This window comes from Artemia franciscana, chromosome 16 (genome assembly GCF_032884065.1).
Source record: "Artemia franciscana chromosome 16, ASM3288406v1, whole genome shotgun sequence".
NCBI classification, from domain to species: Eukaryota; Metazoa; Arthropoda; class Branchiopoda; order Anostraca; family Artemiidae; genus Artemia; species Artemia franciscana.
Genome location: NC_088878.1, coordinates 26425980 through 26452981, shown reverse-complemented (window position 1 = coordinate 26452981; position 27002 = coordinate 26425980). Strand labels below are relative to the sequence as shown.

The 27002-nt window shown below is 34.6% G+C and overlaps 1 protein-coding gene across 8 annotated transcripts in view; it reads left to right on the top strand.

Moving 5' to 3' along the window:
- The window catches only part of LOC136037290 (uncharacterized), a 75631-nt gene that overhangs the window by 20871 nt on the left and 27758 nt on the right, over nt 1-27002 (top strand). For all 8 annotated transcript variants that reach the window (XM_065719930.1, XM_065719927.1, XM_065719926.1 and 5 more), the window contains exons 3-4: nt 8796-8902; nt 13281-13390. In XM_065719930.1, the coding sequence (XP_065576002.1) occupies nt 8796-8902; nt 13281-13390 (217 nt within the window). The remainder of the gene's footprint in view (nt 1-8795; nt 8903-13280; nt 13391-27002) is intronic.

The window sequence follows — 27002 nt, the reverse complement described above, 5'->3', positions numbered from 1 at the left end:
ATATTTTTTATATTTATTAATATTTTTTTAGTTTTCTTTTTCTCTTATTTTTCAGTTTTTTCCTTTTTTTTAGTTTTTTCTTTTTTAGTTTTTAGTTTTTTTTTAGTTTTTTACCTTTTTTTAGTTTTTTTAGTTTTTTTAGTTTTTTAGCTTTTTTAGTTTTTTTATTAGTTTTTAGTTTTTTTTTTTAGTTTTTGCCTTTTTTTAGTTTTTTCAGTTTTTTTTTAGTTTTTTGTTTTTTACCTTTTTTTAGTTTTTTTTAGTTTTTTAGCTTTTTTAGTTTTTTTCTTTTTAGTTTTTTTTGTAGTTTTTACCTTTTTTAGTTTTTTTTCTTCTTTTGTATTAGTGTGAAATAATTCAGACGTCATATGCGGACAAACACGACGTCACTCGACAGACAGACAGACAGACATAACCCAGAAAACAACTTATTTTTATATATATTTATTCATATTTTTTTAGTTTTCTTTTTCTCTTTTATTTTTCAGTTTTTTCCTTTTTTTTAGTTTTTTTCTTTTTTAGTTTTTAGTTTTTTTTAGTTTTTTACCTTTTTTTAGTTTTTTTTAGTTTTTTTAGTTTTTTAGCTTTTTTATTTTTTTTATTAGTTTTTATTTTTTTTTCTAGTTTTTGCCTTTTTTTATTTTTTTCAGTTTTTTTTTTTAGTTATTAGATTTTTACCTTTTTTTAGTTTTTTTTAGTTTTTTAGCTTTTTAGTTTTTTTTCTTTTTAGTTTTTTTTGTAGTTTTTACCTTTTTTAGTTTTTTTCTTCTTTTGTATTAGTGTGAAATAATTCAGACGTCATATGCGGACAAACATGATTTTTTAGTTTTTTTATTGGTTTTTAGTTTTTTGGTATATATATTTATTCATATTTTTTTAGTTTTCTTTTTCTCTTTTATTTTTCAGTTTTTTCCTTTTTTTTAGTTTTTTTCTTTTTTAGTTTTTAGTTTTTTTCAGTTTTTTACCTTTTTTTAGTTTTTTTTAGTTTTTTTAGTTTTTTAGCTTTTTTAGTTTTTTTATTATTTTTTATTTTTTTTCTAGTTTTTGCCTTTTTTTTATTTTTTTCAGTTTTTTTTTTAGTTATTAGATTTTTACCTTTTTTTAGTTTTTTTTAGTTTTTTAGCTTTTTAGTTTTTTTTTCTTTTTAGTTTTTTTTTGTAGTTTTTACCTTTTTTAGTTTTTTTCTTCTTTTGTATTAGTGTGAAATAATTCAGACGTCATATGCGGACAAACATGACGTCACCTGATCCATCCACAGATCCACACACAGACAACTTATTTTTATATATATAGATATATATATATATATTTTTAACTACGTAAAACTTGCGAATATACAACATTCTTGGCTGTCCCATTGTCTGTGCATATAAATAGATTGTCAGGTTTACCGACTCTTGAACATGCAACATATAATTGTCCATGGGAAAAACAATCTGTATTCGGATCTATACCTCATTATTCTAATGATTGCCCTTGAGCTTTGTTGATGGTGATTGCTAATCGAACATTCCCTGTGTCCCCGTCGTCATTTATATATCCCCCTGTGCCCCCCGGCGTCCCCGTTGTAGTTGTTTCCCTGTGTCCCGGTCGTCATTTGTGTCCCGGTGTCCCAGTCTGTAATTTCTCTTTGAGTGTCGCGGTCGTCATTTATATTCCCTGTGTCCCGGTGTCCCGTTCGTCATTTTTGTCCCGGTCGTCATTTGTGTTCCGGTGTCCCGGTCTGTAATTTCTCTTTGAGTTTCCTGGTCGTCATTTATATTCCCTGTGTCCCGGTCGTCATTTGTGTCCTGGTGCTTTGTTGATGGTGATTGCTAATCGAACATTCCTTGTGTCCCGGTCGTCATTTATATTCCCTACTAGCTGGTGGGGGCGCTTCCCCCCCAAGCCCCCCCGCGCGCGTAAGTCGTTACGCGCCATATTAGTTACGCGCCATTGTAGTTGTGTCCCTGTGTCCCACCTGTGAATATAGATAGATTTATATATGTGTTTCAAACTACGTAAAAATTGCGAATATACAACATTCTTGGCTTTCCCATTGTCTGTGCATATACAAAGCCGTATGTACTAATAATGACGTCATATGCAAACGCTCTTTTTACAAACAAACAAACATGCATACACACAACTCGTTTTTATATAGATAGATAGATAGATAGATACAATACAAATTAACTGCGTAAATCTTGCGAATATACAACATTCTTCGCTGTCCAATTGTCGCTGCATATAAATAGATTGTCAGGTTTACCGACCCTCGAACATGCAACGTACAATTGTCCATGGGAAAAACAATCAGTATTAAGATCTATACCACATTTTTCTAATGATTGACCTTGAGCTTTGTTAATGGTGATTGCAAATGCTAATCGAATTGGGAATTGCAATCTTTTAAATTGAAAAGGCAGATCCGTTGGAATCATGGGAATGCGAGGAATAAGAACAGCCTCACCCTCAAAAGGCCCTGTCAAGATTGTGGCCTCTATTAGGTTTTCCATTGTTTTTTTTTTACGGCAAGTCGCGTGCCATTGCAAAGCTTTGGTGGGTTGATATTTCTTAAAAGTATTATTGGTACGCCTATTTTTAGTTGTAGCACGTGTGGTGGAAACCCTGAAAGATCTATGGAATTTAAAAATTCAGATGGATAATTAACCGCTTCATTTGGTTCCAAAACTGTGTCGACTGACTTGTAAAGGACTGCCTGGTCTCGAATCTTGGTCAAAACAATATTGATGATTTCGTGGACGTCTATATTTTTGGGTGCGAGAATCGCTCTTTCACTTAGCCATTTATTATTTTTATAATTTTCTAGAATATTCGGAAATACTTTTTCAATCAATTCATTTTTGGACGTCACTAAATTACAGAAATCAGCAGGTAGTTGTATACGTCCTGAAATTGAGTCTACTGGGAGCTTTCCGTTTCCAATTGCCAGCAATTGATCTGAAAATGTTTGACCAGAGTCATCGTTTTGCAATCGGACACGCATATTTGTAGTTAATTTTAATATTTTTACGTGTGCCCATAAATTAGAATTTTTCAGGCAAGCATTCATTTCGTCTGCAGGAGTTAATCTAGGTATTATAGGTAATGTTTGCCTGAAATCTCCCGCAAGCAATATTAATGTGCTGCCAAAGGGTTTCGAATTCCCTCTTAAATCTTTCAAGCATTGATCCAGAGCCTCGAGCGATTTTTTGTGTGCCATTGTGCACTCATCCCAAATAATAAGTTTGCATTGCTACAATACTTTACCCATCCCAGATGATTTGGAAATATTGCACGTGGGAGTTTCTGTAGAATGCAAATTCAGAGGCAATTTCAAAGCAATGAGCAGTTCTTCGACCAGGCAGCAATGTTGCGGCTATTCCGGACGACGCAATTGCCAACGCTATATCATTTTTTGATCGAATTGATGCCAGAATCAGTTTTATCACAAACGTTTTACCAGTACCTCCTGGCGCATCCAAAAAGAAAATTTCTCCAACGTTGTTATCGACACAATGCATTATCGTATCATAAATGTCTTTTTGTTCCGACGTTAACTTGGAAATGTTATTTTGTACATACGACAATAGATCACTCGTACTGTAACTTTGTTCACGATCCAATTCTACACATGTCGAAACAGCAGCGATACGGTTAAGTGAAGGCATTCCCAAATCCTGAAGAGGTTTGTTTGCCATACGTACGCACAAATCTTCTATAGTAACTAAAGTGTAGTTATAAATTTCTGATGTAAAATCAAAACTCATATCTGACGTCTCTAACTGTTTTCGATGGAGTATATCTTCGGACATTTTTGACTTATATTTTTCCCATAACTCTGTAGGAGCTGATGGAGAGCAAGTTGTTAAAATGATGCCAAACAATGCACGAATTTGACTTGGGGTTGACGTTTCGCACGCGTCATTGATGCAGTTATCCCAGTGTTGGTCATTCTCCAATAAATTCAGAGCTTGGCATGCACTACGGTAAGTGTCATGTATAGTACCGTTTACAGTTCTCAAATACTCAAAGGATGTCGGACCGGGTACATTCACCAAAAGCAGGCGTAGAAAGAAGCATTCATGTTGATTGGGGTGAACGGTGTAGAGTCTTCCTATCGTGGTATCTTTGAAGATGGTAGGTTGGCCGTCGACTGACTTACCCTGTTTTCGACGTTCAAATACTTTATTTTTAGTATTCCACGTGTAATACGAAGGCACTTCAGTATACAGCAGTTTTTTTACAAAAGAATCTTTTTTGCAAAGCGAAAAAAGAGCTGTTAATGTTGTATCCGGTGGATTCGGGGCTCTTTGTTGCACGTTGGTTTCCGTGAAATAAACACGTTGACCATTCTGTAAATGTATCGCTAAGTGAACAACAGCTGGACTACGTTCATGCATTGGAAATGAAAGAATTCGCCAAACAGCTTCATTACTGCTTATGTATCTTCCAGCCTGATATTGTACGATTTCGTCGAAATCTTTGATTTCGGGCTGCAAGCCAAAAACTGCCATGTCACTGCCTTTGTTGACGTATTTACATATGTATTTGATTGCCTTTACGGAGTTACAGTATTCAACGTTTATGTGTGCATTAAATGTTTTTGATAATAATGGGGAATATGGAACAACCCACTGGTTATCTACTTCGATGGTGGTACCGTTACGCTTCTTTATTATTGCTGTTTTACCGCCATCTTCAGTAGATCTTCTTCTATATTGTGGGTAACCATCATTGCCAGTAATTGTGTTTGATACTAAAAGTCGAGGATATTGCTTTGTGCACCTTGCTTTGGCCATGCATGGTGAATTTTCGTTCAGTGCACCGCAAGGTCCATGTATCATATTTTTTACAATAATATCATGTAACCCCTTATCGACATTTTTATCAGGTATTTCAGCGGAAATCACATCATCAATTTCGTTCGAAGTAATTTTTTTATGTAGCCAGATTAGTATATGTGCGTGTGGCAAACCTCGTTTTTGCCATTCCACTGAGTACATCCAGCATCGCACTGACCCAAACACTTCAAGTTTTACTATATAGTTTATCAGTGATTTCAACTTTTGCCGGAAGACACGGGCCGTAATGTCATGCCTATGAACCGCCGATTGTCCTTGAAGTAAAAGCTGCAGTATCTCGTCCCAAGATTGATTACATGTAAATGTAATAAATAAATCTGGACGACCATTGAGACGAACATACGCAATAGCATCTTGAGCATATTCATGCATATGACGGGGACTGCCAGCATATGACGAAGGTAAAATTGTTAATCTTCCAACGTTTGTGGTATTACCGTCATTTATAACTGCATCTCGCAAATGAATGTATTGTTCAGAGCGGAGCTTGGTCTGATTCAGGCGGATATATAGCAAACGTTCTGATTCCATTAGTCTATAGGAATAATAATGCATTGCACTGCATTTCTTATTCATTTCTTTGTTAGTGGCTGGATTCATCAATTTAATATTAAAGTGATAGCCGTCGGCTCCATCCCAAAAAATGATAGGATATTGTAGGGCATCGTAGCATCGATGAGTTTCAGCAATTCTTAACAACTGAGCGTTTCGCTTATGAAGAATAATATCTCGAGGTAAAAACTGATCACCGACCATAACGATTGCCACTTCGTCGATAGTTGGAGCATTGTATCTACGCACATGTTGGCCAGGAGGCGTTTTATCAGCGGAAATAACAATTTTATGCGTATCAGTAGGCATCAAATCGATGGCTGTTTTGAACAGACGCACTAAATTATTATTTTCGTGGAAAAGATGTTGCAATTGGGAAACGATTGTCCTTTCAACGTTGGGAGAAATTTCGCAACGTGCATTCAATTCAGAATTTCTATCACTGATGAAGTACAATTGTAAAAATTTATGATTCTCGCCTGAGAATGGTAGAAGGGACCCTGCTCTATGATAAATTTGCCCTTTTACTTTGAAAGTAGACATAAATTGATCTGGATTTTCGATTTGGGCTCCAAACGACGTCATGTGGAAACATGAGTTGTATTTTCTGATTTTTGACAAAAAACGCTTAGATTCTGACGTAGTTCCAGTAAGGAAAGTCTTCAATGGCTCTGGTGGTGCAGCCAATAGAGGAAGTTCAACTTTTCCTGAGGCGCAACACATTCCCATTGTTTCACCATTGAATTTCAAGGCCTTGCAATAGGGACAAATTTTAGACATTGTCCCGATTTGAACACATCTACTCAAGCTATAATCATCGACTGGGCTGTACCTGAATGCCAGGCGATAACTTTCAGGTTGCTCTGATTCCTCGGCACGCTTTCTTTTCTTACTTTCTCTATCAGCAGCAAGCCTGATTTCTTGCTGTTCTTGTGATTCCTCGGCACGCTTTCTTTTCTTACTTTCTCTATCAGCAGCAAGCCTGATTTCTTGCTGTTCTTGTGATTCTTCGGCACGCCTTCTTTTTTCACTTTCTCTTTTAGCAGCAAGTCTGCTTTCGCGTTGGTCTGGTAGTTCCTCGGCACGCTTTCTGTTCTTTCTTTCTCTATCAGCCTCAAGCCTGTTTCCTTGATGTTCTTTTGATTCCTCGGCACGCTTTCTGTTCTTTCTTTCTCTATCAGCCTCAAGCCTGTTTCCTTGCTGTTCTTTTGATTCCTCGGCACGCTTTCTTTTCTGACTTTCTCTATCAGCAGCAAGTTTTTTGGCATAGACTCTTTGAGCATCTTCATCGGCTTTTGCCATTGTAAGTTCATCAGTCATTTTAAAGCTAAACATTAATAGATTTCTACGTGAACATATATGTCTTAAATATCTTTAATGACGTCACCGTCATAGCAAAAATGACGACAACTAACTTCATGACGTCAGTCGACACAGAAACATGACGTCACCTGACAGACAGACACACAGACAGACAACTTATTTTTATATATATAGATAGATTGTCCATGGGAAAAACAACCTGTATTCAGATCTATATCTCATTATTCTAATGATTGCCCTTGAGCTTTGTTGATGGTGATTGCTAATCTTTGAGTGTCCTGGTCGTCATTTATATTCCCTGTGTCCCGGTCGTCATTTGTGTCCCGGTGCTTTGTTGATGGTGATTGCTAATCGAACATTCCTTGTGTCCCGGTCGCTTTCTCTTTGAGTGTCCCGGTCGTCATTTATATTCCCTATGTCCCGGTCGTCATTCGTGTCCCGGTGTCCCGGTCTGTAATTTCGTAAGTCGACACACAAACATGACGTAACTCGACAGACACACAGACAACTTATTTTTATATATATTGATAGATACGTCAGTTGACAAACATGACGTCAGTCGACACGCAAACATGACGTCAGTAGACAGACACACAGACAAACAACTTATTTTGTATATATAGATTGCCATGTATAGCGCAAAAGACTGTAGATATGTGTTCAATCCTTTTGAGGGTACAATATTTTTTCTGTCTAAGGGGGGGGGTACATGATTTTTTGGAGGGGGATTAAAACATGAAAAAACTATTCCTAGGCCACCATTTTTTTTTTCTTAAAAGGAGCCCTTCGGATTGTTCTCACAGGAGAATCATCCTTCTCCCTGTATAATAACTTGTGTATATCCACATTCAATTTTGGCAATGGATATTCTGGGGACTTCATTTATAATGGTCACATAGTTATGAATGTCTGGTGCAGGGTTGTGTTTTATCCCTGTTTATATAGAGTATTTTGATGTTACTTGATCTGAGGAACACTGCAGATACTATGGGAGATTATGTTGTAAGATAAAAGTCTTCTAGGCTGAGACTACGCAGATGTTTGCTCGTGTCCTTACAGAAACACGAATACTGTCTTTCGAAACAGTAGTAAACTAGCCAAAAACCTGTCGGGCAGTAGGTGTAAAAAAAGGAAAGAAAAAGGTGGTGCAACTCTTTCATGGGGACTGGAAAATACCGGCTTGCCTTCAGGCTTACAGGTAAAAAAAAAACGAAAAAATCGTATCGGAAACACACTGGCGCGTCAAATTATGCTGTTGTCTTTTTAGAGGCGCTACTTTGATCTGCTAGAGACTACCGATATTAAAACACTTACGGGAATACGTTTCTATTCATTATATTTCTTTCCATACCCCTACGCAATACTTACCTTTTTAAAAATTGAATTTTTGGCTTAAATTAGTTTTATTTGTTTCAGATTAATATATTTTCCGTTAAAGATTTTCTTGGAAAGGGCCACTGAACAGGTCTTAGCTCACCCCCTTTTCTTGTACGCGTTAGATGCTTTTCTCAATTCGGAAAAGCTTTCAAAATATACACAGTTAATTTTATGAAGAAAACAAATTCCCTGCTGTCAAGAACTAAAAATTGGAAAGATAATATCTGTTAAAAGGGCCCATTTCTTTTTTTATTTTAATAATAAGCCTTTAATCATTTTCAATTGTTACTATGCAAATTTGAGTTACTGTTTTTGAGTATGAGTTTGGTTGGAATAAGAAAAAGGCGATTTTTGAATGTTAGTTTGCAAGTTATTTTTCTCCTCTGTTTTTTTCCTGGCCATCGAGCAAAAAGGGGGAGTCTATGTTGAAGTGTTTTTTGCTTTTTTTGTAAAATTTATAAGTTAAATAAATTGATTGATTGATTGATAAGCTATAGAAATGTTATTAAAAAAATTTAAAAACTTATTTGTAAGTTGTAAGTTATAAAAAAAAAGAAAAATAACAAAAAAACAGTTATGAAACTTCTTTCCAAGTGGGATCCCGGAAAATCTTTGAGCTAAGAACGTGTCTACTATATATTAAGCAAAACAAACTTAGATTACATTTTTCAAACATTTTTTAATTTTTGGCTGCAGCGATTGCCGCAAAAATTCCTGAGGATATATCACCCCATCGAGTTCAAGCACTGGTCTACTCGATGTGTCTTCAAGATGCTATCAAAGAGCTCGAGTTAGATCACGAGGTAAGCTGCTGCTTTAATGCTGTAATCTACTATTAGTAAATTGCAGCATCTATCCATTATTTACTTCTTTTCATTTTTTAAACTAGTTATTTTTGTCAAGGATTGTTTGTAATCGTTGACTAGTGATAGTGAATGAGTACCGAGTCGTACTAGCCGAGTAGCTGGCGCGGTGGACTTGCAATCTTGTGTTCGTAAGGCCAGGGTTTTGAGTCCTGATGTTACTGATTATTTAGTTTGGAACGTGGTCAGTGGTGTGACTCAGTAAGCTCATCTAGAGTCGACCTAGTTGCAAATAAATACCTGGAGAAATACGGGGTGTAAACGCGCGAAGTGTCCGAAGATTTGCCCCCAACCATCGACATGCAAATAAACACATTTAAAAGTTTGTAAACTGTTTATTGCAGTTGAACTTACGAATACAGAAATTTGTTGTTTTTATTTAAATACAACCAGTAAAAGATCTAGAACCGAACTGGCCTGCCATGACTCAAATAAAGAGAGAAAAATCTCAAGATAACGGACAAAAGAGCGGGTCTACGGCCAGTAGAAGGAAAGGAAAAGTTAGGAAGGACAGTAGAAGAAGCTTCTACGGCCAGTAGAAGGAAATGAAAAGTTAGGAAGGAAAGTAGAAGGAATTTCTACGGCCAGTAGAAGGAAAGGAAAAGTTAGGAAGGAAAGTAGAAGGAACTTCTATGGCCAGTAGAAGGAAAGCAAAGTCAGGAAGGACAGTAGAAGAAACTTCTGCGGCCAGTAAAAGGAAATGAAAAGTTATGAAGGAAAGTAGTATGAATTTCTACGGCCAGTAGAAGGAAAGGAAAAGTTAGGAAGGAAAGTAGAAGGGAACTTTTACGGCCAGTAGAAGGAAAGGAAAAGTCAGGAAGGACAGAAGAAGAAGCTTCTACGGCCAGTAGAAGAAAATGAAAAGTTAGGAAGGAAAGTAGAAGGAATTTCTACGCCCAGTAGAAGGAAAGGAAAAATCAGGAAAGACAGTAAAAGGAACTTCTACGGCTAGTAGAAGGAAAGGAAAAGTCAAACTGAACGACAGATATCTCGCCTGTATAAAGCTAGGCGTCTTTATCGCTAAATATAGAAGAAACTAATTACTCTTTTAATTAGTTTCTTCAATATTTAGCGTTGAAGACATGTAGTTTTTTTTTTAAATATTCGTCGTTTAATTTTCTTTTCCTTCTACTGGCCGTAGGCCCCTTGTTTTGTTCTTCATTTTGAGGTTTTTCTCTCTTTTTTTCGAATTAAACCAGATCCTAAAACGTTTTATGCACTTCGTATGTCAAGCGCATGATAGAATATCCTTTTTGTCTTTTATTCGTATTCGTATTCAGTTATTGAAATAGCTATCGTAGCACTCAAAATGAATGCTAAATTACGCTACTTTTACAATCACAAAATGGTCACTAGTTAGATACACTTACGAAATGTGGTACAACGTTCAATTCACTTGTTATAAGCTCTTACGAAATATGGTACAAAGGAGTTTGCGAATCTGTTCGTACGGCACCTGACTGGTTCTAGTTTGTTGTAATGCCTAGTATGTCTGCTGATTGATGCGGATTGTGGAAGTATGGATCGGTGCTTCTCATTTGTTAATAGTGATTTCCCAAATTTCCTTATTAGCTCATGTCTTCGATCGAATAAGGTGGGCAAATTCAAAAGCTCAAGGGCACTTTCGTAGCTGCTGAAACTGGATCCGAGTATTATCCTAGTAGCGCGTTTATGAACATGTTCTAGTTCATCTGCCATGTAAGCTGTGTTCTGAGTTTGGGGACCTCCAAACGGGACAGCAATACTCGAGGAAAGGCCTAGTGTAAGTCTTTCCTACTAGTTTACAGGGGCAGGCATTGTTTTTCGTGTTACTTTTCTCAAGCGTTTGTTACACGGACAGTCTTTAAATGTGTGAACGGCGTCAGCTTCAATTTGTTGTGATAGCCACGGAAAATAGCTTTGATTGTTTCAGGAGTGTTTAGTCAAGGCTTGCCTTCCTAAAAGACTTAGACATTTGATCTTTGCTAGAGCTGATGTGACAAAGATCACTCGTCAACCCCCCCCCTAGATTTAGAAAAATGCCTTTTTTGGTATTCTTACTTATGGTTACCACGTAAAGAATCCCAAATATACTATTGGTTTTCTCTTTTAGATAGGTATTCAAAAGAGCCTTTTCCTTGTTGATATATTTTCTAGAGACCAAAGAATTTTCTCTAAAAAGACAGAGATATAGAAACTAAAGCTTTTGATCAGACCTACCAACTGGGAGCTACATAGTGATGGAATATGGCGCTACATAAAGTTATATATAGAGATGTAGTATTATGTGGTGCAATATAGAGTTACGTAGTGATGTAATATAGTGTTACGCAGAGTTATTGACAGATATAGTGTTTTGTAGTTTGACAGTTTTATGTAGAAATTAAAACTTTTAATCAGACATACCAACTGAGAGCTACATAGTGATGGAATATAGTGATAGTCTTATATAGTTTGACAGTTTTATGTAGAGTTACATAGTAATGTAGCATAATGTTATGCAGAGTTATAGTGTTGTATGTAGTTATTTAGTGGTAAATCTAGTGTCACGTAGAGTTACAAAGGGACTTAATACAGAGTAATATAGAGTTATAGTGCTTTAAGTTGTGTATATTGTTGTGTGTTGTTATATTGTTGTGTATATTGTTAAGTTGTGTAAATTGTCGCAACCTCGAGTGAAAATAAGACATCAGCACGAGCATAAAGACATTCTGTTTTATGAACAGACTACAACCTTGTTGCTCCTTTTGAGGTTTTTGCTATTTTATTGTCCAATCTTCTATTTTATTTTTTAATTATTATTCTATTTTTTATTTATTATTTATTTATTATTTTATCCTTTATTTATTATTTTTTAGTTTTACTAATACACTATTTTTATTTATTATTTTATTTTATTTTATTAATTCTATTTTATTGTCTAATCTTCATAAATTTTTATTTACCAAACAACTAATTTATGTGGCAAAATACATAAGGATGAACAATCTATTAGTTCTAGGTATAAGTAGTATGAGGCCACTAAAGACCAGTCAATCAAAAACAAAAACCAGTAAATTAAAAACAATTTTTACCAACCGCATTTCCAAGTAGACTGTGCTGTAACGTTGTACCCGATTTGGCTCATATTCAGGAATTATTACGGTATAATCCTCAATGATTAAATCTTAATCCTTAAAAATCTGTGTAAGGGTTTCCGAGCTTGCGAACTACGAATTTTGGGTTTAATATTTAAAAATAGAAACTTCAAAATTGACCCGCGAATTTCCCTCTATTATTTGGTACTGGTGTTGCCCAAGTTTTATACTTATTCCTTCGTTCCCCCCCCCCCTTTTAAAAGCTTTTATATTTTGTATTTAATGCTTTTATTGAGTTTTACCAGTTTTTATCTTTTTAACTTGCTCTGACATTTCCTACTTTAATTATTGAGTAACGAATGGTTTTTCGTTCTGATTAATTTTTTTGTTTAAGTATTCTTTGCCAGTTTTTTAGTTTAATGTTTGAGGAAAATCTGAATATTTAGTCAAAATTTTCAGTCGGCTGTTTTAAATGCAACACCAATAACTGTTAGTCAAATGTTAGTCAAATATTTAGTCTAACTGTTAGTCAAATATTTAGTCAAAACGTTCAGTCGGCCGTTTCTAATTGCAACACCAATAACTGTTTTTGAGTGACAAGCAAAAGGTGTTTGAGTTGTGACCTATGATTTTTCGTTTTTCATGTTTTTGTTCATCGACTCTGAAATCTGAATTCGGCCTTTCGGGGCATGTGGGAGTATTTTTTGTAATAACTATTTCTCTTTATATGACACAAAATTAGGTACATAATTCACAAACAGTGTTTGATTTTTAGCAAAGTTGATACCTAAGAACTCTCTGGTTGTTGATAACAAATCTAAGGTTTTAATTGGAATATAGAAGTATGACTGGTTTAAATCAAAACACACCAAGAACATGTTTGTCCCAAAATATATTTGACAGTCAGAGTATGACTGTTCTGAATCAAAACACACTAAGTACACGTGTGTCCTGGAGTATATTTAACAGTTAGGTTAGTGTGACTTGTCAATCTTACAGTAATCTGTTTTCTGCAGAAGTATTTTTAGTGGGTACATGTTCTGTATTGACAAACTATAAATCTTCAAATGGAATGCTATACTTGATTACAAGAAGTAGCCTACTTGAAGTTCACGACTTTGGCATGCTAATACTTTGTCACAGGTTACTTGCAATACTAACTGTTCTTCGAATGGCTGTGTAATTTACTTAGTTTTTTTTATCATTTACGTTTTTCATCATTTAATCTTGATTTTTATTCGGTTTTTCTTTTTCTTTTTTAGGGAGAATTTAGTAGTAACGAAGTGAAATCTGTATGTGAAAAATTGAGATCGTCGCTCGTATCAGAAAATGACAAGATTTTGAAAATGTTAGAACAGGCAGCTTTGAACCAGTAGGTTTTTTCCTTCTTTTTTTTCATTAATCTTGCTTAAATTTATGTTGAATTTTTAACAGGGTTGGCATAATCTTCTTCCTCTTCTAATTGTAAGCAAAATGTTGCTAAACTTATAATTCTTTGTTAAGTTGGCACAATCTAGATAACTTCGAAGACCACACTGCCTTTCCATGACGAAAGTATAACAGTTCAAAATAGGGATGAAACCTTTTAATAGACAGTGAACAGATATAAGATTTTTAATTTTTTTTTTTTAAAGAAAGTGAACAGATATAAAATTTTTAACTGGATATTTCGAACACATATACAGTGTTCATCATCTGCAGTAAACTAAAAGATATCAATAAAAAACAAACAAAATTTATCCCCAAAATTTTATATCTATTCACTGTCTATTAAAAGGTTTCATCCCTATTTTGAACTGTTAACTTTTGGCACAATCTTCTTCTTCTTCTAATTTTAAACGGGATGCTGCTGAATTTATAGCTATAAAATTTTTCTGGTCCATCATCCCCATATATACGATTTTTTTTTTCACAGACCACACTGCATTTCTTTGACGAAACGAATAAGAATTTCAATAGGGATGATTTCTTTATTAGACAGTGAAAAAACAAATACAAAAGTTCTGAATATTTTGAAGACACAGTCGGTCATCATCATGAGCAGAAATACTAAAGTATTATAATAAACACAAACTGTATTTATACAGAGAAAAATGTAATAACTATAAATTCAGCAACATTCCGTTCACAATTAGAAGAAGAAGAAAATTATGCCAACTTAACAAAAAATTATAAATTTAGCAACATTTTGTTTACAATTAGAAGAAGAAGATTGTGCCAACCCTATTAAGAATTCAACATAAATTTAAGCAAGATTAAGGAACTCAAGACTTTGAATGGACTCAGTTAATGGACTTTTTAAGCCAATTGACCGCTAACAGTCAGTGGTCCGGAAGTTATTACATTTTTTCTCTGTATAAATATAGTTTATGTTAATCATAATACTTTAGTATTTCTGCTGATGATTATGACCGACCGTGTCTTCGAAATATTCAGAACTTTTGTATTTGTTTTTCACTGTCCAAAAAAGAAATTATACCTATTGAAACTCTTATTCCTTTCATAATAATTCAAATAATTCAATAAACAGTAATAAATACAATAAAACCAAATGATAACTATCAGTAGGGTTATGACTATAATATCATTCAATAATTATCAATTTATTACAACGCAGTTAATACATAGACTAAAATTAGTTAGATTCACCTACTAAGATATTCACCTACTAAAAGGCCTTCTCCTCTGACAAACTAGATTCTTGAAACAATCCCCGCGTTTAAAAAGCTTATTACAATTAATTTCTGTAATTTTTGGCGTTCAATAGGCAATTACAATCATTGAATTGTGTCCAGTAGCGCTTAGTGAAACCTATTAAATTAAATATTTGTTTATTGTACATCAGAGCTCAATAAATTGCAATTGGCTCTTTTCTAGATAGAATATTTTTGGTTTATTTATCTAGAAGGATAAATGAACAATCTTCACGGTAGAACCTTTCTTTATAGGCGCTATGGAGCTGCAATATTTTTATTTCTAATTATTTTTTTTTTTTTTGTCATTTCAAATACAGATTTTGGTACAGTAAGAACAACACAGGCGTATAAACAGGGAAAGATAGACCCCTAGAATTTGACCATTTCTTCCAATTTTTAAATTACTCATGTAAAATTCGTGCTGTCGAAATGGCGTTCAGTACCGCATAATATTTGTGCTTATTCAATAAATAATTGCAGTTATATATAATAGGCTACATGGAACACGGAGATAATTTATGAGACCATTTATAATGACTATGTGTTCTCGTTTGTTAACTATATGTTCTGGTTCACAATTATTAAATTGCATTCATTAGCATTTATTGAAACATATAAAATGAATTATTTGCTTATTGTGATTCAGAGCTCAGTTACCTACAATTTGCTCTTTTCTACATAGAAAATTCTTGGTGTATTTGTCTATCAGGATAAATTATAAATCGTCCTAGTAGAACTTCTCTTAAACGGTAAAATGGAGCTCAAGATTTGTAACTGATGATTTCTTTCATTTTAAATATGAATTTTTTGTATAATAGGAACAACATAGGCGTGTAGAGAGGGAAAATTAGACCCCTAAACTTTGACCGTTTCCTACAATTTTCAAAATAATTGTGTAAAATTAGTTTTACTGTCAAACGGTGTTCAGTAGAGCATAATATTCAATAAGTTATTGTAATTAATTACAGTAAGCCATATTGAAAGGGACGGGGGGGGCTATTTAGAATAATCAGTTGCAAACAAAAATTTATATTGCTGGATTGTCAAATTGCCAACTATAGAACAGGAAAATGGATTAACCCATAATCTAAACCCTACAAAAAGCTAAAACCCAAAATTGTGCTTTCTAGGAAGATCGAATTTGCAATATCGATTAAAAAATCACAATCCAGATTGTGAGGAGACAACCATTATCAAGATCTAAATTGTCAGTGGAGCCACATAATCTATAATCCAGATTATTGATTTAAAATCCAGCCAAAGATTAATAAAAGGCCAAAGATTAAAATTATATTTCTATGTGAAATTTTCTATGCCAAAATCAATGCAAGGAAACTTTGTTACTGAACTAACTGATTTTGGCTTATTGTGAGAGAGTGGTAAGGTTGTAACCTTCACGTTTTTATGGAAAGGGTGAAACTAAGGCTGGATTGATACGTTACGCGCTTTGAAAAGCTGCTAATAATTCTTGCCTTATGCCAAAAAGAACTATTCCGCTTATCCTTTAACCAGAGCCCACAGTGCTTGAGGTAAAGTTGAGTCTTATCATCTGGTTCCACAGCATCAATATATTACATTATGTGAAACTCCTATACTCTCCATCAAAGATTTTTGGGACGCATCAGTCGTGCACCTTTCTTCAGGACTCCGCCTTCACACGTGCTCAATGACAAATTTTTAGCGCATCGCGATGGGAATATAGGGGACCTTTTAGAGCTATTGCTGTGACGATTTGGGAAACTTTCCAAGCCACACGGTATGATGTGTCCCATTTCTGAACCAAAATTTTCAAACTGTATGATATTTATGCTGCGATCTGCTTCATAAAACAATATCTGAAGTTGTCCGTCGAGATTTTTGTTTCTTCGAGTTATTTTTTCTGTTTTCAAATGGGAAGCTCCATTCTTGGAGTCATATCTCTAATAATTTGAACCATTTTACAATTATGTGGGGGGAGGTGCTAATTAGTGGTCAGTCATTTTATAATAAACGATTAGGTTTTAATAAAACAATTTAGCATATTCATATAAGTATATGTAATACGTAAGCTTTCTGACAGTAAACTGATTAAGTTTTAGATTAATCGTTTAGTATAATTTTTGTACATTTTACTCCGTCTTTGAAATAATGTCCTTCTTAGGATAATTGTTCCACGTTTAGAACAGAAATTTGGGGTTGAAAGGGATAATAATAGGGGGATTATGAATAATTTTTAATAATAGGTGGGTGCAAATTAATGATAAAATTGTTTCAAATTGAATTTATATTAAAAGGCAACAATTCTTAAGATGTGTAACTTTGGCTCCGTTGCTGACTTTCTTATATAATTATTTTATAATTATAATAATTATATAATTATAATTATAATAAATTATAATAATTTACATTATTATTCTTACATAATTACTTACATAATTACAGAATGACCTATTTCTTACACAATTTTCATACTCTAATAATTTAGAATCCAAAGAAGGGCATTTTCCAAGGGGTCTAAAAGCGTTGCCATCTACCGTTATTACTCATTTCTGTTAACCTGATCTATTTCCTTTTTAATTTATTTCCATAGAATTTTGCGAGCCAAATTTGTGACTAATACTTCCTGCTCGTCAAATTCTTATTGTTTTAGAGTGAGTAGGACTTACTTTGAATTTGTTGGTTGACATCATCATTTCTTCTTCTGTGTTTGGGACTGAGGCGGAGGAATAATTTTGCACTATTACAGCTAAAGTGTAATAATTGGAACTAAATAAAATTAAAGTTGCCTTTTGCTCATTTCCTAGTAGGGATTTTTTAAATTTGGCCTTTAGCCAGAAACTTAATTTCTAAGCCAAAAGAGACTTATCTTTTTTTACGCTGGTTAATAACCTTTGATGAGCTGATGCAAAAATGTTTCTGTGTTCCGCATTTTTTTTTTCGCACGGAAATATATCCATGAGACCGTTCGCTGTAAAAAACTTCAATAAAAAATTTGTGTATATGCATTTTGTTGTGTTTTTAAAAGTCAGGCAAACGTTTTTTTGGAAGGAGGGGTAAAATCCCCTAAACCTCCTCCTGGATATAGCCTAGCTGGTTGATAATCTTTGATCAGCTGATAGGATTATATGAATTGTTTTCCCATACGAACAAATAAATTTTCAAATAAGGATAAATCCATTTATTTAGACAGTAAAAAAAAAAGAACAGGTTCGAAAGTCCAGATATTTCGATCATATATACCGCGATCGTCATCTGTAGAGTTCCTGATATTACGTAATTCATCAGTGGAATTACGTACAAAAATATGAGGCACAACATTCATGGTTGTCAAATTGTTCTTGTTATAGAGGGTTTCTTAGCAGTGATATTAGAAAGTTGGCCCTTAGCAAGAAAATCAACTTTTGAGCCAAGACAGATTTGTCAGATTTATATCTTTTTTTACGCTGGTTAGCTATCTTTGATTAGCTTATTGGATTATATGAAATTGGTTGTTCCCTCCAAAAATGTATCTTTGGGGTACACCCTTTGGAAATTTGAGTAGCTAAAAACTTCATTATTGTGGTACACAAGCCAAATCAAATAATTAATTCGCGCAAAAAACATATCAGTCATGGTTTTAAAACACCAAGCTTGGTTTGATATTCGGTACTCTGATCCAAGCTATCCGAGCGAACCACTCCACCCGTCTGACAGTCCCGAAGTCCCTACTGCTTAATAAATGTTCGGCAAAGCAAGCCTCCCCAAGATATATGCAAGACAGCCGAGATCTCCTTCCTTTCGTGTTTTACAAACAGCTAAGAGGTGGACTTATTATATAGAAATTTTGTTTAAACAAAATCCACGCATTTACGTTATTATCTTATACTAAGCATCTGGTAGCGCTGATTTAGAGTAGGAGGGAAAGTGTCAAAGATCAATGAGAGCAAACCGTATCATTCTTTTATGACATGCACTAATTGTTAATACGACGTATTATTTGAAAAAGGTTTCCACTATATTCAGCTAAGACTTCTTTTTTGTGAACTATAAATTACTTTAAAATATTTTCTTTTCTAAAAGAAAATACTAGAAATGCTAGCAGTGTTTTCGAAATAGTTTTTTAAAAGTATTTTTTTCGAAAGCCAAATCAAATAATTAATCTGGGTAAAAAAACACATCAGTCTTTAAAAACATCAAGCTCGGTTTGACATTCGGTGCTCTGATCCAAGATGTACATCAGTTTAAAAACGAGCTAAGTCCAAGCTGTACTTGGTCCTCCTCCACTGCCAACTTTTAGCAGAAGAGTAGGCAGGTTGTAAGTTCAATTATTATAATTAAAGTGGATTATTTATTATTTTTTTCATCTTTTCTAGTACTCTTCGTCTTCTATTTGTTCTGTTTTTTTTTCTGCTATGTGGTATTGTATATTGTGATGGATAATAATGATATAAGACAACTTAATAAAGAATTTTAACAGTAAAATAAACTAATTAAAACAAGACTGTATTGATATATCTTTTAATATAGCTCATCTGCGTTGCTTTTAACATGGAAAAAAATAGAACAGGTATTTTGTAAATGTGATCATCAAAGCAGAAAATACTTGAAATCCTCTTTTTGAAAGGAAGATAAAAATGATAAGATACTTCCATTCGATTATGTGTTAATCAACCTAATTTATTCTATTTTCTTTCATTTTGCATTTTTTTTTTCATACTGAATACGGTACCCGTCGAATAAACAAAAATAATGATGGAGCGATACAACAAATAGAAAAACTAAAGAAAAGTGACCAAACACAACAAATAAAGGAATCAACAAATAAACCAACATTACACATAAAAAACAAAGCACTAATAAAACAAATCACCCGGTTACTGTGCTGTCAATCACCCAGTAATGGAAGAAGCAGTAGCTTCACTTAAACGGTTACTTAAACGGTTACTTAAACGGTTACTTCACTTAAACGGTTACTAGTTCAACTTAAAAACGGTTACTTATATACAGTTCTGCTAATATTGATTTTAGCTTCTTTTTTTTTAGGTTTTGACTTTATTTTTCCAAATATAGACATTAACAGGATATCTTGACTATAACTAAATTAGCCCTAAAAATAATTTTTGTAGTTTTCCTCTAGTTATTTTAATATACAACAATTTCCAGTCTACTATGCCCCTGCATACGCCATCTGATTCCTTATAAAAATATATAGTAAAGACCACTCCCTTTCTTAGCTTAAACACCCATCCGAATGGTTTAGGGCTAGAAATCATTAGTCTAAACAGGGTTTTGGTCAAGTCAAAACGGGAAATGAATAATAATTTTCAGTCTTTATGATTGGAGGCACAAAATGCGTGGGGTAAGCTCTTCTTAATATCAAATAAATCGGAAACAACAGATAGGCTTTATGTTTAAAGGAAAAGTGACACAGCTTTTATGCATATTGCATTTTCAAATTTGGGTGACAGGAAATAGAGAATGAAGTTGATTTAAGTAGAAACATAGTAGTTTTTTGTCTTTGTTTTTTGTGTGTTTTTCTTTGTGTTTTCTGAAGAGCATTTAGGGTTTTAAGCGTAATTAGCACATTTTGAGACCACTTTCAAGGTTTTGCGACCGTTTAATATTGTATCATATTTCTTGAAGGAAAAATTCTTTATGGAACATAAGATTTAAAAACTATATCTTTTGAGATTATGGTATTTACTGAAAAAAATGCAAAGTGAAAAAGTGGGGTGGGGATCAAACGTCAAACAAATTGCATATTAAACCACAATTTTCACTTGTTCTAATTATGGAGTTTTTGGGAAGAATCTCAGGGGAGGAGGATTGACCTCTTTCCTTTTCCATTTTCTTGTTTGCCGGTTTTGGTAGTATATCGTCCTTGAAATTTATCTTCTTTGCTTCTTGTTTTCAAAGATGACAACTATAGTAATATTTTTAGGAATCAAAATGAATATGCTGTCATCCTTCATCCGTAGAACGTGGCCTAGCCATCTCAACCTTTCTTTCATTATAGCCCTAGAAAGCGGGATTGAACCACATTTTTCGTACAGCCTACTGTTTGAAATACGGTCAGTCAGCCGGGTACCCAGAACAATCCGTAGGCAATTTCTCTAGAAAACATCTAGTAAATTTTCATCTGCTTTTCGGAGCGCCCATGCTTCAGAACCATATTTGACCACTGTCATCACTGTAGCTTCCAATATTCGAATCTTGGTTTGCAGACTTATCTTTCTATTCTTCCAAACTTTTTTTAACTGTGAAAATACACCCTGAACCTTAGCTATTCTACTTTTAACATCTTCACTGCTCCCACCATCTTTACTAATAATACTACCAAGGTAACTGAAGCTCCCAACCTGATCAATCTTTTCGTTACCTAATGTATATTCTTTCATACTTTGACTTGACATTCTTGACATGTCCATGCTTTTTGTGGAATTTTAAAGTTTAGTTTTATTGCGTTAATTGTAAGGTTTAGTTAATTCACCTCACCACAATATTAAAAATAATAAAATGATGCCACCTTATCTTATTTCAGTATGCTATGTATATAGCATGTATATAGCATATATACATATAGTATATATGTATATAGCAGCTATGTATCCCGGCTTTCTTATATCTGATAGAAGTTCAAATAACTTCGCTTGTTTTGATGTAGACCTTATTGGGACGGTAAGAACGTTTTCTAGAAGTTCACCAAAATGTATTAATTTTGTTATTTGAATTTTTTTATTGTTTAAAAAATAATTACATTAATAAGAATTATTAATTATAAAAGGTGCATTGTAATCCAAACCCTGTGGATGGATTGATGGCTTATTCCAAATATCCAAGTCTTTCTTAGGACCATTGCTTCTTCCTTCCCTCCCCTTCCATCTCTGCAGGTGTTACCTAGTTTTGAAAATTCTAGAAACACTTATGCATTGCGGTAGGGGAATCTCTATCCAAGAAGTGTTGTTCATGCTTTGTGTATAGTGGAGAACTGGAAACTTTAATATTTCAACTCGGTTTCAAGGTGCTAAAAATGTCATTTTCGCCGAACCCTCTATTTAAGAAGTGCCGACACGCCTTCCCCCCTCTAGTTAAACTGGGAAATTGTGGCCAAAAAGGTCTCAGTTGAGACCCGAAAAAGTTTTATATTCACTACTTTAACGCCATCTATTTAACATCGTAGATATAAATTATTGTCGCTATAAGAACTATTGACGTTCTTGCTAAACTAGACCGATATTTGATGCCATTTACTATTTCATTGTAAAAATACAATAAAATCTCCTTATTCTGCTTCTCTAAAAGAGTTTAATCTCCCTCATCGGAAAATTTTCTCATACCCTCCTCAACAGTTTTGACTGAATACACAAATGGTACTTTTTTTTAACAAATATTCACCGAATAGAGCATTGTTTTTATACATTAAAAGGTTTCCTCCCCCTCCCCAGTTAATTATGTTTTTTGTTTTTCTGGCTTTAATTTGAGTTTTGCTTAAAGCGAAAGGAGCTTTCTGAATGGCTGTCACTGAACTTCAAGAATTAAACGATTAACACGCATATACTTAAAAACACAACCCCATAGAGATAGTTCTATATGAATGGGCTGCCCTAAACAAGGCTCTTTCAATGCTCCTGTGTGGTTCCAGTTTCGAGGTAATGTGCCTCCGTATTAGTCTTCTAATAAAAAATTGTGGCACAAAGAGAAAAAACTCGAAAGAATGGGGTTACTAGCTATCGTTTAGTGCATTGACATCACAAAATGTGCTGCAGTCCTGTGCTGAACTGGGTGAAGATAGTCTAATATGTTTTAGTACGAAAACCGAAGATTTAAGAGTCACGAAGGAACGGCATTTTGGTTTTTTGAAATGACAGATGTTTCAGACTTACGTCTGCGTTTTCTCATTAAGCGCCGAAAAAGTGACTTTGGACTCCTGAACCCTGATCGTCCGGAATTGTCAGAATTCTAACAATCTTTCCTATAATTCCCTAAATTTTCAGTTCAATGTTTTTCACTTTTGCCAAACTCTGACTCCAAAGTATAACCCCCTGAGCGAAATGTTTGGTTGTTGCTAAAGAAACGTTGAGTACGAATCGTCGAAAAGAGAAAAAAATATTATAACTTTCCTGGGTATAATTATTTATTGACGGAACTTGGAAGGTCAATATGACTCGCAAGTCTCCAAAGCCCCTTTACAATCTCTCATTAAGCGCTGAAAAAAAGAAGGTTAATGAAGAAAATGAGTGAAAACGATTCCTATCGACTGAACGTTTCCTTTGAAACGTTTCCTATGTGAAAAACGACTATCAAAACAAAGAAAAAACCAATGAATTAAAAACTTGGTGTGAAAAATCTTGCTTTTATTTACAATTGATCACAGCAAAGGTATCTACAGTAACGCGCTTTCCTTTCTTCTCCATCGAAGGTTTTTGGGACACGTCATGTGTCGCGCATTTCTCCTTGGCTCCTCCTTCACGTGTGCGTAACGACGAATTTAGATACCTTTACTGTGCTTTGATACGCTATTGGGAAATTAATCAATAGTTCACTCTGGTGACCACGTCCATTTGTGGCGCTGTGATTTGTCCCATTTCTGAAACAACTTTGCATGACTGTATATATACCTTAGATGTAACGATTGACCTTAGTGACCTTAGATTTCGACATCTGTCACCAGTGACCTGTGAGAGCTGCAACCTTGGAATGAGCAACGTCTTGACAACTGGGCAGCGAAGGGGGAGATAAATTCAGCAAACTAAATGATCCAAATTTGATAAAGAAGCGTTGAGTACGAATTATGAAAAAGATAATAGAAAAAATGAGATTTTTCCTGGGAATAATTATTTAGTGATGCAACTTAGAAGACCAATATGACTCAAGTCCACAATTCTTCCTTTCAACAAAATCGCTAAGAAAAGAAGAACGAGGACAATAAACAGCCAGTGAAAAAAATTGAAAATTATGCAAATATTTCGATTAAGACCTCCGCTTGACCGTTTATTGTCCTCGTTCTTCTTTTCTTTGCGATTTTGAGTTTTGTCATGATTAGCCAGTGTTGATAACTTCGAAGACCACACTGCCTTTCCATGACGAAAGTAAAACAGTTCAAAATAGGGATGATACCTTTTTATTGACAGTGAATAGATATAAAATTATTTAACTGGATATTTCGAACACATATAATGTTCGAATTGTGTTCGAAATATCCAGTTAAATAATTTTATATCTATTCACTGTCAATAAAAAGGTATCATCCCTATTTTGAACTGTTTTACTTTAGCCAGTGTTGTCTCAGAAATTATTTACTTCTTATCAATTTCTCATTAAGCGCCGGGAATAGGACGGTGAACGAAGGACACTATTATTAGAATCACTCTCCTATATGGGTTTGAAACGTGGGCTGTTAATTGTCAATACAATATAAGCTTAGGTGTCTTTGATCACGATTGCCTCCATTGTATTTAAAACGCCCAACGCCATGAACGAATATCCAACAATGAGACCAATTAGCGCTGTAAACAACCGAATCTAGTCTCAGAAATGGTAAATAGATGACGGCTCGTATGGCTGGGCGATTGTCTAAGGCGTGAAGACCAACTATGTATCTCAAAGTCTGTTATTAAAGTACAACTGCTCGAAAATTTGAAATTTTGCCCGGGATGCCAGAAGAGAGATTGGTGGTCAATGGTAAACGATGCAGAGCTGCTTTGGAAGCTTGCATCTCTTTGGTCGGGGACAAATATTAGCTCTGCACCTCTGTTGCGTCTCTATGGGACAAATATTAGCTCTGCACCTCTGTTGCGTCTCTATGGGACAAATATTAGCTCTGCACCTCTGTTGCGTCTCTATGGGACAAATATTAGCTCTGCACCTCTGTTGCGTCTCTATGGGACAAATATTAGCTCTGCACCTGTGTTGCACCTCTATAGGACAAATATTAGCTCTGCACCTCTGTTGCGCCTCTATGGGACAAATATTAGCTCTGCACCTGTGTTGCACCTCTATGGGACAAATATTAGCTCTACTAAGTCGAATTCGTTGCATATAACCGTGCTTCATGGAAGACCTCTTTTGGTGAAGCTATGGATGCTGAGCGAGGTAAAGTACCTTCTAGTTCCCGTTAAGAGAAAAGAATTTATGCGAAAAATGATTAACAAAATTAAGAAAAGACCAGTGAATTAAAAACTTTTAGCGAAAACTGACGAATTGAAAATATGGAAATTGTGTTATTTACAATTGATGTTACTCTAAAACTTAGAAAGCAGTGTCTTGACGACTGTGCAACGAAAAGTGGTATGAATTCAGTGATCCTGAACGTTCTAAAATTTAGGTTTTATTTTTGAACAATTTTCTTTGGCTGTTGGAGAAGTAGATTAAAAATTAAGACATATTCGCCGTTTTTGAGGAACCATTTTTTTTCGGTGCTGAAGACTAACCGTGGAAATTTTAATCGAAGCGCATATCTCAGAAATTGGCTTCCTCCCTTTTCTTTCCATAATTTTTTTTATTTTTCATATTTTCTATGGTTAGAAAATTTTGTTTTAAAAATGATTTATTGTTGCCGTCCAACATAAGGATTTTCCACGCATGACTAAAACCATAGACATAAACTAAGTCCAAAAGTCTCCGATCGCTATTAACCCCATTCTTATTTTATTAGGCTCTAACACCTAGCGATCCAGGGCAAAACTATGGGTAGTGGCACAGGGAGCCGGCATATAACCCCCTCCCCCCGCCTCCCGGAAAATTCTCCCTGTGGCTGGTTAGTCTCCAATCACTTTCACTTACAAAAAAGGAGTAGATCTCTCAATTTCTGATTAAATGAACACCCTCCAAAGTTTTTGCGCCCGCGAGGCGGAGGTGGGGATGAGGAAGGGAAAGTCCTCTTCCTATATGGAATAAATTCTGCTCATTTTGGGGTTTTATGTTACTCTTTACTTTCGTAATAACAGCGTATACCAGAGATATTCCCAGAAATCAAGAGGAATTAAATATCAATTTTACATTTTTGATATGTTTAAAAAAATTGTCCCCTCCCCCTGAAAAAACAACCTTCCAATCAAAAGTCCATCAAAAAACATCACCTTTAGATTTAGAGCAAACTCAGATATAGCTTTTGTGTGTCTTTCCTTCAGCAATATACAAGAAAACATCACCCTTTAGATTTCGAGTAAACTCAGATATAGCTCCATGCCCTATTATTGGATATGAAATAAGGTATTTGTTTTTGACGAAAAAAAAAATTACAGTATGATTAACACTTGGTTTAATTTTTGTTCAAAAGTTATATAACAAAGAAAATTGAAATTATTTCACAGTTCACTGGTCGACAGTGAGCTAAAATCCCTTGTTTTGTGCTAAATGTTGCATACTATAGTCCATTTGGGCTTATATTTCTGACATAAGTGTTTAAGTTTTGTCATCTCGTCAACTGAACCAGATTTCTACCATTTCATCATCTTTAGGACCATATTATGACTACTGAAGCTATGAATCTTTGCTCATCTAAATGTTGTCTGCAATAAACAAGTCTAGGGAATTCTAGCTGGATCCAATGCAGTGCTGTTTTGTCAAATTCGTTCCGGCAAATTCAGGTATTCAGACGAATCTGACTTCAGGTTTGTCACTCCATTCATAAGTTATAGGCCCTACTAAATTGAAGGAAAACTCAACTTTCTTAAGACTTGAAATCCTCTCCCGTTCGCCCTATTTGATATAGGGTTTGTGATACCAGAGCTTGATATGAGCCCTGATCTTAGGCATCTTTGGTCTAGTTTTCATTCGGATCCGTTACTCCATTTTCAAGTTATACTAAATTAAACAGAAAACTTAAATTTTTCAGGAATTAAAACCCATTACCCCTTATTAAATTTGAGCTAAGGTCTTCATCTCAAAACTTGATGTGTGTTATGGTCTTGGGCCTCTTTGGTTCAATTTTCATTCAGATCCATCACTCCAGTCGCAAGTTACTCTCAATTAAACGAAAAACTGTTTTTAGCAGGTAAAGCCCTCTCCCCCTGTTTTATTTGAGCTAGGGTCTTCATCTTTCAACTTGATGTGTCTCATGATCCTTGGCATCAAATCTGGCCATCAAAATTTTCATCCAAATCCAACCAGCGTTTCTCCCCCTATACGTGATTACACAGACGGACGGACAGACAGACAGACGGACGGACGGATTTTGCAACGTCTTAGGTAGCCATTTTGGCTAATTGGATTCAAAAAAAGGAAAATAATGACATATCATCATCGAGGTATTATCACATATTTGGATAGTAAAAAATATCCGTCAAGATAGGTTTTTGAGATCTGTCTGTCTGTCCGCCCGTCTGTGCA